The 16,146-nt window shown below is 33.1% G+C and overlaps 1 protein-coding gene across 1 annotated transcript in view; it reads right to left on the reverse strand.

Annotated features, from left to right (window-relative positions):
• Positions 1-222: 222 nt before the first annotated feature.
• Positions 223-16,146, reverse strand: part of LOC132944476 (Krueppel-like factor 6) — a 223,027-nt gene continuing 207,103 nt past the window's right edge. The window contains exon 3 of the mRNA XM_061013845.1: positions 223-4,733. Coding sequence (XP_060869828.1) covers positions 4,555-4,733 — 179 coding nt within the window. The 3' untranslated portion in view covers positions 223-4,554. The remainder of the gene's footprint in view (positions 4,734-16,146) is intronic.

The raw sequence follows: 16,146 nt of genomic DNA on the forward strand, positions 1-16,146 counted from the left end.
CATGAAAAATATCAGAACATACCTAGGTGTTTTGCATTTATTTCCATTATCGTGGTGTACCTGCAGACTCATACTGATACGGTAATAGATACCTGACGCAGAGGTTCTCTGAAACTGAAATATAATCGTGGCTCCATCGTATGATTAACAGCGGGATAGATCAATGAAAGGAAAATTTAGTAAAATAAAAAAACGAAACGATTAATTTTTAAAGTTCAATATTTTTTTTTCGTTTTTAATTGTATATATATGTATAGTTTGACGACGATTGAATCCAACATGATTTTCTCGTCACAATAAAATTAATAAAATCTTAAAATGTACAAAGTTTAAGCCAGGAAAAAAAAATTAAACGAGTATAATGATAATAATTATAATAATAATAATATTATGCTATGTATTTATAAATATTTATAATACACATATGTATACAGATATAATAATATATATTGTAATATTTTAGGTGTAAAACAATAATAATAATAATATACACATCGTCATCGTAATAATAACACGACAGACGTTATATATTATTTCGGAACGAATAACAAATAGACGTTATATATTTTGAGGTATAATACGACGCATGCGCCAAAAATAGTACGCGTCACATCATCATAATAATAATAATATTATAATCGTTATTATAATAATGTATAGATACCTATATATGCGTTATATACGGCATATACAATATAACGTGTATATAAATAATTATATAAATATAATATGCGATATAGGTATGTTAAAACATTTTTTTTCCCTTAAAATACTAATAATACTCTTATATTTTGTACGAATTATAGGGTTCAAAACGGAGGAGGAGAAAAATCAACGAAACAATCAAACAAATCAAAACACTTCGTATTGCAAGAGAATCCTGTTCGGAATCTTTCACCCGGCGACCACAAATTACGCTTTTTCGTATTTTTCTTCATCGCAACGTTTAATATTATTATCTTTATCGTTCTGATCGTCAAATCATCGTCTGCCGACGATCGCGTGAGCGAAAAATTCCGTCTACTACCAAAGACGTATTATATATTATAATAATAAAATGTAAAACGAACAGCGCGGCGAGTCATCACGTCGACTAGAGAACGATATGATAATATTATATAATAATATTATTATTTTATGTTATGATATCACGCAATAAAAATGCAATAAAAATTTTTCTAGGAAAATTCGATAGAAATGTTTGTATAAAAAAAAAAAAAATGAAAAGTTGTGCGACGATGACTATTCAACATGATTTAGTTTTTAAACACGACATTTTTAACGGCAATTTGTCTGGTACACCAAAGATCGCTGCCTGCAAAAATTGAGGTTGACGAAGTGAGTTTTTGAAAAAAGTATGCAGGGCGAAATATAACGGGTTGAATTTGGTTCGGGGACAGTATTTTAAGTATTAATATGTTATACTACTACGTAATACAATAATATTATGATAACACCAATGACGATTATAAATATTAAGAAAGACTTATACATTTTTTTTTTTTTTAAATGAAACAAAAGAATCGCAGTAATTAACTAAACGGTATTGATATATCTAAGCATTAGCCTAATAATAAAAATGATGATGATAATAATAATAATAATAATAATAATAATAATAATATAATATAGCAGTAAAACACACAATAGTCTAACAACAATCATAACGAAAAAAAAAAATTAAACAAAATATAAAAACACAATGGTTCCATACTTAAATATACGCAACAAATATCTGGCCCTAAGGTGTAAGGTGCGGTCTGTCTATAACAGGCGATAAACAATAATAAAATAATCATACAAATAATAATCATAATCATAATATAATGGTAGATATTTTTTTTTCATTTATAAATATAACAATAATAATGATAATAATTTTCAAGTGTTATAATATTATGCAAATACCAACACATGATGCATTATAATAATAATTATATTATATTATATTAAACATATGTGGTACGAACAAAAACAAAATATAATAAATAAATAAATAAACAAAAGGTTTAAGTTAAAAAAAAAAAAAAAAAAACCGAAACAATAATTTATTATAATAGAATATTTGCAAACTATCAAATAAATAAACAAGATTTAGTTATAAAATATAATATCGAGAAAAAAAATAATAATAATTAAACCAATAATAAAAACGAAAACAATAACGCCACATTTTTTTTTCGTTATTTTTATAAAACAAATGTTTTTGTATAGATATTTTTTTTAATTTACTGGCCCCGTTTCTTTCTCTTTTCGCTACGAAACATGTATACAGTTTATTATATTATTATTATCTAAAATGCTTATAATATTATTTTAATTTTAATTAATTTTTTTTACCGTATTGTTATTATTATTTCCTTTTTTTAATAGAACGTGGTTCACGTATCGTTGTTATAAAATATTATTAAGTATCATTACTCGAAAATAATCGAGATATTACAATATAATTATTGGACATAAATTCACTGCGAATGGTAATTTTGTTTGTCTTATCCTTATAAATAGTATATTATTTCGTGTGGCAGTGGCTCGCCCGCGCGCCAGCAGGGACAGTCGATCGGAGCCTTGCGGAGTATTTTGATTCAGGTTTTACATTTTAGTAAAGAGGAAGATTGTGGATGTAAGCAATGAAATCGTCTCTTAGACATTGTATTAAATCGTATAAATTTTTTTTTTATTTTATAATAATTACAATAATATTTTATGATATTTTTTTTTTTTTTTTTTTTAGTTAAATTAAAACGAAAAAATGTCAATATAGCAATAGAATAATAGAATTTACAAGAATATAATGAAATAATATTAAGATTATCACATTATAATAATATATAATATTATATACGAATTATTATTGGTCGATGAAACACGATAATCACAAAATTATGGAAATGCAATGATGTTTGAAACGGCGTAAATACAATATATATTAATAATTATAATTATATAATATTATTATGTAATAATATAAAATATTTATTATGTGTAATTTGGAGTGACTAAAAAACCTAAAGAAACGTCGTACCGGGCGGCAAGAGCACGACCGTTATTATTATAATGAATGAACGATATACACATTATTATTATTATATAAATAGTCCTATAACTATAATACCTATACAAGGAAAAAAAATTGACTATCGGGTCTAGTAAATCAGTTCTATAAATGTCTCATTGGATCAAAACACATTTGCCTAATATATAATATAACCGTTATAATAATATTAAAAACGATATAGTAATAAACTTACGAATAATAATTTTTTTCATGCTAATTATTTATAATAAATTGTTTACTTTTATTTACAAAGACTACTATAATTATTTTAATAATTATCATTTAGGCAATAATATATAATTATGCTATTTACAAAAAAAATTTTTTTCGTTTTCGTACAATTACAAACTCATCTAAAAACAGGCCTCCGATTGTAAAAAAAGATCTTATTAGGTTTAAGTTGTATATCCGTCCAATCCCGGTCATCGATTTATCAGCCATATATTGTCCCTCTGCGAAGGGCCTACATGGCCTAGTATGCAACATAACAAATGTGCGTGTCGACGAGTGGTCAGTTATATTTCATATTAACTTGATATTTTAAAAATATCGTGACGATACGCAAAATTTATACATTTTTTTCCTAACAATTTATTTAGCAGGCGCGACCAGTGAATGCGAACGCCTGGGATTTTTAACGATTTTGATCATTAGGCTCCGGAGTCATTATACATATTATTATATTTACACAATGAGTTTACACATTTATCATACGCGATAATGGCCGTTAATATTGTATTATAATATTACTGTAACAGTTAATGTAATAATATGAATAATAATAATAATAATAATATAATGATGATATTGATAAGAAACTGAAAACGCGTCATAATAATATTATTACTATAACGGTATTATAATACAATTTATTAATATTATATTATATTATTGTGTTTATGACGTTACTTTAAATTTAAAAAAAAAAATTATCTTAATCATTATCATTTTTTTTTTGTTTTTATCCATTTTCATAATAATATACTTAAAAATTATTTTAATGCATTAATTATACTTTTGGTATTGAAATAATTATTTTATATATCATATTATTATATGTATACAAGCGTATTGTACGTATATATATAATAAATATATATTATATATGCACAAATGCACGAGTATTACTGGTAACAAAATATTATGTATAAACGTAAAATATATAAATCTTTAATAATAATAATAATAATAATAATAATATTAGTTATAATAAATTACAATAATAATGAAATAAATACCACCGTTTTTCCGGAAACTTTATCTACGCGCGTCCGTCTGTCTGTGCTTGTGTATGAATGTGTGTGTATGTGTGTGAGGGGTATTTAATTTTAACGAGTTCTAACATAATATCGTCAGAGGGTTGTTGTAGCGGAGGTAGCGTTTAGGGTGGTAAAACGGTAGTGTGTGTGTGTGTGTTTTTTGCGCGTTTCTCTCTGCTTGTGTGTGTGTTTGTGGATGTGTAGGTGTGTGTGTGTTCGTGCGTCGTGTGCTTGCGTTTAAGTGAAGTGCCGTTTCTTGTGCAGCGCCAAATGGTCGGACCTGGAGAAACATCGCTCGCAGTGGCGACACTTGAATGGTTTGGCGCCAGTGTGCTTGCGGTAATGGCGGGTCAGCTCGTCTGACCGGGCAAAGCTCCAGCCGCAGCCGATCCACTCGCATTTGTACGGCTTTTCGCCTGCAACGGAAGAAACGGAAATGAATATAAATAATAATAATAATATATTACATAATATTTTATTATGTACATTCAGACGAAGAATTATTAATATTATTATTAATTTAAACACTTTATGTTATACGCCAAGATGTGGTGCGCTCATAATAATAATAACGTATGTAATGTGTATTATCGTTAAAAAAAAATAAAATGATATAAGACAATACGCTGCGAACAATGAACGACGACGATCATAAATTATTGTATAGTACAATATCGAAAACGGTTTTCGTCCATAATATATAATCGTAATAATAGTGTGTTTATCAACCGATCATCCCGATCGTGCACGCGGTAAGTCGTCGAGTTTCCGTCCATCTGCAGTATAATATTCCCGGCGAGAGACCACATTACGTATTGTTACGATAACGAATAGCGCAGCACTCCGGACGCCTCGGCCGCTGCTGCCATCGATGTACGACATTTAATAATAATGTACACTCGTGGAGTGCAAGCCCCCTTGGAGGTCTCGGCCGGTCGATCAGTGATAATATTCGGACATTACGTTATTATATTAAATATTATTATATTGTATACGGCCGGCGAAAGGGCCAGCGCCACACGGCGAGAACGGAGCAAAAGAAAACATTATATAATAATATTATAACGGATCGTAATAATAATCGGGTGCAGAAGTATAAACACGACGCACACGCACGCAACGACCGCGCCAAATATAACGACCGGGACGCAATAATAATAATGAGGGAGCCGGCGAAATCGATCGGAATCGCAGACCGTCGTAATGGCCGTTCGTTCGCGCGTTCGGCGAGATAATATTATAAACGCCGAAAAAAAAAAACCGACGATTTCAGTGTATATAATAAATACACGTTGTATTGTACCGCTGCAGTGTGCGTCTCCAAACGACCGTTTTAATTATATACAAAAGGGTTCGAGTGGCATTTTTTTTATTTCTGAGACAGTTTATAATAATAATATTCTTGTCGAGTTCTCCATAGGGGTGTGTGTAACGTTTTTATAGTCCACGCGACTCCTAAACGAAATGGGGAGGAGGGGAGAAGAGTTTATGAAAAAAAGTTGACTTGAGTTGGTCAAAATAAGTTACTCTTAGTATAATGAGTCACCGAATAGGTAATATGTTTAACTGTAGTCTGTAATGTTAATATGGAAAAAATATTAACAATAATACCTTTGTTAAAAAAATAAGTCAATTTGTTTTTAATACCACCAAGGTCAACACAATATAGCGATTGTGCAAATTAAAATTCGTTAACTAATATGCATTTAATCCTATTTTTCTTGCATAAACTGAATCAAAAAATATCTATTTATTCTTTTAAAACCATTGTCGTGCAGCGCTGCGTGATTATGCAAACTATATAATATTATAAATTTTTTTTAATTTTAACCACATTTTTTGATTTGTATACTCAAGGTCTTAACTTTACATATTATTGTTTATTTAATCTAACTGATAAACCTTAATCGCCTATGCATATTTCATCTGAATCGATGTTATCACCGCACGTAGTCAAGTTTTCTCCAAAGGTTAAGATTGTCTTTAACGTACATGCAATTGCATTATATTTAACCCGTGACTTTATTGATGATTAAATTTAGTGCACAGAAAATAGTTAGGGTAGAATTAAGAAATCCTATTTGGTGACATATTTGAATCCAATGGTATACACGATAATAATATGAGACTATCAAAGCCGATTGAATATTTAACGAAATAAAATACCGTAATGTAATACAAATTAAATTTTGTAACATTATTAACAATAATAATAATAAAAATAATAAAAACAATCATTATTATTATTACTATTATTATTATTGTATGTTGTTGTTTGCAGCTATATCCTCGTGGGAATTTCGTCGGGAGTGCGAGTTTAAGTTTTAATTTGTTTTAATATCAACAACAACGACGACGATAATATTAAACACGTTTAAATGTCCCAAGTTTCCCGGTTGTTCCATTTATCACATTATATTTTGGTACGCTCAAAAGGTTGTTGCTGTTTATGGTGATTAATAAACGAAATTGAAATATTTTTTTTAATTCTTAACAAGAGAATGTGATGAAAAAAAAAATAAACTCATAATCATTTTTACTTAAGAAAAATTGTTTTCCATAAAAGTTAAATTTTGGAGAACAATTTTAACAATGTATTATGCTGTGAGCGTAATGTTGCGATTCGTGTTTCTATACAATTTCAAACAACTCCAAACGTAGTTTATTATTATGTTATGAATACTGTGTAATTAAATCAATATCGTTTTCTTGGCTACAACAGTCAAAATTATAATTAATAATATGAGTTAAAAAAAAAAAAATTACATTGAATGAAAAACCAATGTTATGACCTAAAAATTCTCAAGTTTGAATAAATTATATTGAAAATGTTTACATGGGATTTTTATATTAAATTCAGACCTTACACGTTTGAAATATGCGTTCAAAAGTTTTCCCATTATAACTTTTTAGATTTAAACTGTCCGAATAACGCTAGACAACAGATGCCAACGGTCTCCTGCAGAGTCTGATGAACGCAGCGCAGTCGAAAAATTATGTTTTCAAACAAATTTCGATAATTCTCATTGAATTATTAAATAAAGTATCGCTATTTTATGTTTTTTCCTCCATCTACCTTGTATAGAAACACGCTGCGACGCTTAACAAAAAACGATCGTGTGGATATCACCGCAAAATATACGAAATCACTCAGATGTACTATATAAGCTAGTGAGTTCGAATTACGACTTTTAATTAAATGAACCCAATGACTAAATACGCAATGTATAGTTAGGTCATTAAAACAAAAACATTATTTTCAAAAAAAACACTCATGATTTAAAAATTAACTATTTACAACTTTGTAAATTTTTTTTGCACATAAATAATTCATAATATGCTTGTTACATTTATATAAATTATTTAAAGGTAATTTATCTGTTTACGCATTTTAAATTGTTTAGATTTTTAGCAGACCGAGCAATGTGTTTTTTTCTACTGAAAGCGTTTTTTTTCCGGGGTCAGTGATAGTACTTCAAAAGTTTTATGTACCCCTTGAAATTGAACACAATAATGGCACTTTAATTTAGAGGGGTAATTTTTTGATTTTTCCTGGTAGTTTTAAAAACGCAGTTGAAAAAAGAGAAAATCAAACAAAGGAATGCACGGCACAAACATTTCCACCGAAATCGCTTACGTATGAAAAAAAAATTAAATCCTCGGAAACGGTTGCATTGGTTGTTGGCTTATTTTTTATTATTGTTTAGAGGTTTGGCATATTAGACTAATAATAGATATATTATTTGACATACTATGTGCGTCTATGAAATCTGGATTTGCACACGTCAACGGCCTTTGTGCAATGTACCAAATTATGTCTAGCGATCCATTGAAAATTAATCGATAAATATGTTTCCAACAATAATATTATAATATTCACAAAAAACGCATAACTTTTTGGCGATAAACAATAATTACGCGGTCGTCGTCCGAGATAAAAAAAATATCACGCACCTCTGCCTGCGTTTAGACATCACGCACGTCTGTAGGTATAGGTATAGTATATTATTATGTGTAGATACATTATGTTATTATTATTACTTTATTTTTATTTTACGCGCAGTGCACCGTTCCGCCCCGCCACCGAATCGACGTCCCCAGTGACCGAGATCAAGAAAAAGAGAAAAAAAAAGGTCGTAAGTCCACGCGTGTATTACATGCACGCGGCCTTTTCGACAACCGAATAACAACTCCAACCCCCCCCCCCCCAAAAAAAAAAAAAAAATCCTCGGGAGAATTGTGCCCAGTCACCCACCGTCGCTGGTAATTCGAGTCGAACGCTCGTCTGAAAATCGATACAATATTATGTTATGTTTTGTATATCATTATACGATATACGAGCGCGTGGCACCCGCCGAACTGCTTTCGAAATCCATACGCGACGCACGTGTGACTCCGGCGTGAGTAAAACTCATAGAGTCGTATAAAAATAAAATATATATTAAATAAAACAATAACAATAATAGCTTAAGTTGTTTTATTATTATAACACATCCAATGGGCAATGATATTATTATAATAACAATATTATTATTATAATGATGGGCCACGCTTGTATTTTTTCAACTCCTGTGACCCGTAAACAATACGTACCGGAGACAGCGTTGTATCAAAAATGCCTATCCGAGACGCCGTGTCATAATAATGTGTTATTTTACATTTTGTTTCCTAACTAGACTTGTGGGCACTTGCGCGATAATGTCGATCACGTCACGTTTGTCTCATCTCTACCTTAGTAAACAATCATATAGTTATTAAAATTGCTTACTGCAGATTTGACGGATATTAGATGTTTAAAATAAATAAAATGTAATCACTCCGCTCTCGTCACTACATTCTACAGCGACAATATTCAAATTTTTAAATCGTAGATATTATTTGGTATTATTTGAAAAGCCGAATATTTTTTATGACAGAAACTTTAAAGTTTGTTGTTTCATTTTCACCGACCGCAACCTATAAAAGGCCAATAGTCACAAGTCACCGATGGACATCTTGTTTTGTGTGTAAAAGAATACGTTAAGCAGAGCATGTGTGTATCCCTCCTCCTTGCTTTATAATATCACTCTTTATTGTTTTGTAGTCTTTGTTTATTTACTATTCATATTTCGCCTACACGATCACATCTCCTGAGTCGTCTGAATAACTCTATGAACATATTAATATTCTAATGTAGATATTATAATATTATTATGTAATGGTAGAAACAAATAGTAACTGTTTACTTATTGTTACTTGTACAGCATGCAAACGACGACTCTGAAGGCGCGGACGTTATATTATGGACGGCACGACAATTACAGAATGGTAACCGATGTGGCGCGAAAAAATTATCTGTGAGGTATCAGGCGTGATGCGAGCCCATCAAATGATGTCCCCTGTACGAGTATAGAAAAGTAAAATAATATATCGTCATGTACCACGTATTAGTATATAATACGACTGCCAGTAAATTATCAAGACAGAGCTAAGAACGAAAAAAAAACGCACCCTCGCGAGTGTTTTACCCTCCGAGTCGTCTTACCCCACCATCTCGTCCCGCCCGTTTACTTTATATACGTACCGTTACATAACTGCAGCGTGCGTATTCGACGCGGGCGAGAGCAGAGATGAGCGCCATCATTTTGAATGCAAGAAAGCGCGCCCGTCGACGGTCTACGGCGAAACGTGATCTGTTTTTGAACATCACAGGGCGGACTTAAGGCTGCACCCTCGAAACGGCAACTGCGGCGGCACATAATACATGGGGAATTTCGGCAATTTGTCATCAGGCGTTAAATCCACTCACGCCCGTTCGTTATAATATAGCATTGACAGGGGCGTGAGTGGTGGTAATATAGTTACAGAAAACCATCGTACAACAATAATAATTGCGATGATGATACACGTTTGGGACGTGAACGTTACGCGAATACGGTATTATAGGTAGAGGTATACGCGGTTGTACAGAAAAAATCAAAACGCTCTCGAAGACGAGCGATTCGCGGCGTAGGTATTAATATAATATGCGTGCATATTATTATTACGATGCAAAATATTACACGCCACCATCGCCGTCTCCGGAATCCTATTAATTTAGTATAAGCTCTTTAAACGAAAACCCCGTGTAGTACGAGTGTTGTTATATTAACATAAATTACATTTAGACGGCGTTAAGCCGATTCGCGGACGCCCCCCTCCTCGCCCTTCCCGACCACCTGCTCCCGATGACTTCTCTCCGACTCCAGCGACCGTGAATTACAGTTTTTTTCCGACCAAAAGTCATAATATTATTATTAATCCTAGCCAGACGCGGAACCGACGAAATGCGTTGCATTGTATTATTATTATTGCTATATAGGTTGAGCGGTTGCAGGTGACATGCGGACAATATTCGAGTAAAACGACTACATAGAGTTTGATGTTTTTTTCGCGTAGGTCGCATATAGATTACGAATTCATATTACCTATTATATATTAGAGTTACTGGTAATAATATATGTGCGCACTGTAAATATTGTATATTATACATCGTAACAACATGAGCTGCTGTTGCGACGTCGTCACGGCCCATCAATCACCGACCACGAAAAACAAGCTCTGAAGATTTTTTCACTCCTTTACGATGTCTCCGCCTCCCTACTGTATCCTGCTCCGCTATAGCTTTGAATGTCGTCGTCTTCTCTCATTAATTACCGTTTCGTCGAGCGATGCGATGGGACAGCCGCGGTGCGAAAAAGGGATTTGTAATTACCGGCGGCGACGGCCTATAGGCTATAAAAGCCCGGCGATGGTAAAAAGGATGTCGTACACTATACAATATATAATAGTATTATAAAGGCGAACGGAAAACCCCGCAGAGTATGCGCGTGTAATTTCGATGAGTGTTTAGGCGAGACGACAGGACGCGATCGTTTATAGTGAGGAACCGCAGACGTCGGGTCTATATTATGTAATTATTATTACCATATTATAATATCATCGTGTCGCGCATAAAAGGCGACCTATACGGCGACACGGTGGAGACGAGACGCGTACGTGTTAGTGTGCCTGATACTGCGGAAGCGGTGGCAGGCCCGCGTTTTAATTTCGCCGTTTGTAAACGCTACCTCCACATCTACCTCCACCACTTCCACCCGCAAACCATTGGTAGAAGAGAGAAGGCTGGCGTCCGCCCGGTCCACGCTAATTAAAACCGTTTAGAGTCATCCCGACAACCGTCTACCCACGCAGAGTCGCGGTGTGTCGTCGTGCGCACGCTCGCGAGTCTGAAACTTGTCCACATAATGCGAGTTTTATGACGTAGATAATATTATTTTAACACACTCGCGCGTAGCCAACTGCCGTAAAATAAACTATTATTATATTATATTATGTACAAGCCAACGACGGAGACGTGACGTCGTACCCGCCTTGTTATCTGGGTTAACGTCCTACAACGAAAGTCCGGAAACAGTTTCTGCGGCGATCACCGTACACCTACATATACCATAAGATAATAACGTGGTCGAAAATGATTATTTCGTTATCTTAAGAGCAGAAATACGTACAATCCTAGTATTGCGCGATTACCGACCTAATTCGCACCGACTAGACGTGGACAATTATAATATTAATTTAAGTGAATTCTCTTTTATTTGTAAACCACTAAAGGTATTGCTCAACTAGGTGAGCTAAAAACTAACAAATACTTACGTAAAATGAAAGCGGTGACTTTTTATTGGTCAGAAAATGCGTATGTGTAGCATAAAAAGAATACGAAATAATATTTTTTTTAATTTTATGACCAATATAATATGATGATTAAAGATATGAGGGCGAACAAATGTATTATGTCAATGAAAAATATAATTCGCTTGCACGAAAAATATGATTATTTTATCAATTTCCCTTTGTTTTTTTTTTTATTTTGTCTTTGCCCCAAAGTGACATTATTTCTTTCACGCAAACAGTGCTCTAAAATGTGTCTAAACAATACGCCTCAGACCGGATACAGCCGTCGTGAATATTTTGGTTATTCTTCGTCTTGCGGCTCTTTCAGATTCATTTTACGTTTAAACTTTAATCGTACTCTGCGCGTCTCATATCCAATTTGAATTTTGCCTACGCCATACAAACCGCGTACACGTTACGCTCAGGGGGTTGAAAACGAAAAACAAACAATTGTTAGCGGCCATTTTCATAAAAATTAGGTCACAACATTTAATAATATTTAATCTATCTACTCAGTCATCACCACCCTCGAGCGTGTTGCCGGCCGACGACCGCGGATAAAACGATGTTTCGTTTCCAGACGGCACTGCAGCGTGACACATAACTCACGTCCGTCCAAGGAAATAAAATGATTCGAGAGATATTGTTAATTGTCGCAGTCGTCGTCGGCTCCACCCATCCGATATAATATACGTATCATAATGGTAACATTGATAAAACGGTAACAGAGCAAACTATCGCGGTGCCAGTCAGAAATCGTTATGAAAGATAAATAATCAAGAGAGTCAATCAATCTTCAGTAAAAGTTCGATTTTAATATCATAACTATATACCTACGGATTTAAAAATAAAATAATGTAAACATTAATTTCAAAAGTAACATAAAAATATAATATATAGTAGGTATTAAAGTTATTAATAATATCGTGTCACGTTGTCGCCATCGCGTCGAAGTATACCTGAGTGTATTTACATTACATTAGAAAAAATCGCGTTATTGCAGCGTTATAAACCATTTTTTTTTTTTTACTGTGTAATGGACTTGTTAACGGCAACTTATCGTACGCCGACAGGAGAAAGGACGACGACAAGCGATTTTGGTGCATTACTGTGCATCGCCTGCAGATAAGTAACGGAAAATAGTTCGACAACACGAAACTGTAGACGTCGTTTTATTATACTATCCCTATGAATAAAATAATGTATTTTACTCGTTTTGAAAACAATATAAAAACTGTTTAAAATCATTTTCATTTTATAATACTTTTACTGTACGGCATAAAAGTATACTTTTTCTTTTGACAGTATGATTGTCTTCAACTTTCAGTCGATAACTTTCTTTAAAAAACTTTTCGGTCTCCTTAAATTTGCCGCCGGGGTCGTAATCGGACACTTTTTCCCGCGAAAAAAATTAGGACCTCGAAATTAATTTAAAAAAACGTGATATATAATATAATATGTACTTCAAACGACGACGGTTGAACAAAATTGCAAAATTCTTTTTGTCGTCGTGCAGCGTTTATTCAAACGATAACAAAACGAACGCGTCTCACTAAGGCCCTAGTTGTTCAAATACTATTATTTATTTAGTCCAAAAGGCCATTTTTCAAAAAAATATTTATATTCCTTACTTCTAAGGCCCTTTACAAAATAATAATGAAAATTCTGGAGAAGTATTTTAATCATAATATATTATTATTTAATATAAAAAATTGTCAGCAAAATATACCTGAGAATCTTTTTAAATAGTTTACATAACTGTTTATAATATGTTGTATCTACTTTTTGATTATTAAAAATGTATTATTGTCTACCTTATTATTTGATTCGATTAAATAGAAATATTTTATTGTCTTGGAATATTAATAATTTGCTGATCGCAGTAAAAAAAGACGCATCATAATTATATTGTCTACTAACACCCTAATGTAGTTCTACGTAGACAGGGTTTAGTCTTACCCGCAATTACTAGAGTATCGATTTAATGTTAGTTTAAAATAATGTTTTTTTCTATTTTAAAAACAACAATCAAAATAAATAGACGCTTAAAAATATATTAGGAATAGGTACAGGTAAGCGCGAGGTTTTTGAAATACCAATCACGACGAATCAGTGCTTATCGCCAACGTCGAGAATATCATAATATACTTAATATAATATTATATTCAACAGTAAAATACTGTACGGTCCTCGTCTAATTTACACGTAAAACGCTCCCAACGACGACGACGACGACGACGACGACGAAATGGCAGGTATGGACGGTTTCGTTTCACACCTTATGAGGGGGGGCGAGGGGTGAGGATTTCCTAGTCGAACGAATGTAAACGCACTATGATGACGACGACGACGACGACAACGACAACAATAATAACGTAAAACGGGCACGTGTATACGCGTGTTTTTGCGCGTTTGTTTTCGACGGGATCGTTATCACGCTGTTCGACGCTTTGTAACATTATTTACACCGCCGCTACAACTATCTATTTCGCGATCCCGCACATCCATCACGCCATTCCAATTTCCGGTATACGTTCTCCGGTCACGTGTAATAATAATAATAATAATGGTATACGGCACACGATAATACGGACTCGGGACGACTGGAATGTCGCGCACATCCAATCGTTATAAAATTATAATAATATGTTTATCGGCTGGTAAACGTTTCGTGGTAAAAAATAAAACAGTGCCGTCCAAATTAACAAAATCACGTCGTTCTATGAATAGGCGTGCGCAGACTTTGGTTTGATATAATGTGCTACCGAATAATATAAAAAGTTAGGTGCCCGAGTGAATGATCATATACCAATGTTTAAAAGTGTCTTATCATTACCGTTATTATTGTTGTTAATTACTTATTATTAGAAAATAATAAACCCATTATAATAAAAAGTTAACTATCAATAAACCTGTTATAGCTTAAAAAATAAAAACATATCAATTAATATAATATTATAAGGTGTTTATATAAAAGGATATAATTTCATAATTCTTGTTGCAATAATATAGTGTTTAGCTGTATCGATCGTATGTCAACATATTTTGTTTCCTAAAATGTGTTACTTCGAGAATTTGTCCATATTATGTCATCAACAAAAAGTGTCTGCCCTCAGCCCGCAAATCTATGAAATATATATACATTATGTACCTACATAGTACATATACCCTTACACACGCCATTTATCTATGTTTGCCTTTCGACCACTTATTATATTGTGTCACTGTCTGTCAGCCCTCCGTTGCCATCCATACCAATTCATATGTCAAAATACGTTATGTATATATAAACGTGTTTGGGGGGGACCTACGACTTATGCCAATCACGATCAATAAAGAGTGGACGGCGCAAGAAGAATATGGAGAGAAAATAAAAATGGCAGATCTTAATACCACCTATATAATAATAATAATACACGATGCAAACTGTAGAGGTACTTGTTATGTTTACAGTCTGATGTTTACGCATCGATTAAATCGCACCACGACATTAACAAAAGTCGACACAAATATTATAGTATAATCGATGCATTATATTATAATAAAACGTGTCAGTTTTGTGACGCGCCGAAAAATACTAACGACGAATTATATGTATAGTGTGCAAAGCTTATGATTTGATTAAAAATCTAAAAAATCACCGTGATAAAATAAAATAAATATAGGCGGGTATGTAAATACATAAACATTAGATTTTACAATAACCACATAACAAATCGTACAATTCGTTGATTTCCACAATGAGTACACGCGCATAATAATATTATATAAACCGTGTATCGGAATTATACTATATAATATGGAACTCTGTGCGTGGAAAAGTGTAAGTGCCAGCTGTTTACGGACGACCACATCGATCATCGTGAAGAACGACACGCCACCAAGACTATATACCTATCTGGCTAAACGTGATTTATTCTGTAAGCGCGGAGGAACACTCGTTATTTCCGTCGAGCTCCCGATATCGAGATATATATCGTACGAAAGCGATATAATCGAGCGATTACGACGATAACAATATGATATTATAACATCAAATATTATGCACTCACGTCGTTAAGACCGACCCAATCCGCCCGCTTCGATAATAATATTCATCGCAGAGACTATTGTTCGACGAGGAATTCACGAATTCGA

Source organism: Metopolophium dirhodum, chromosome 5 (genome assembly GCF_019925205.1).
Source record: "Metopolophium dirhodum isolate CAU chromosome 5, ASM1992520v1, whole genome shotgun sequence".
Taxonomy (NCBI): domain Eukaryota; kingdom Metazoa; phylum Arthropoda; class Insecta; order Hemiptera; family Aphididae; genus Metopolophium; species Metopolophium dirhodum.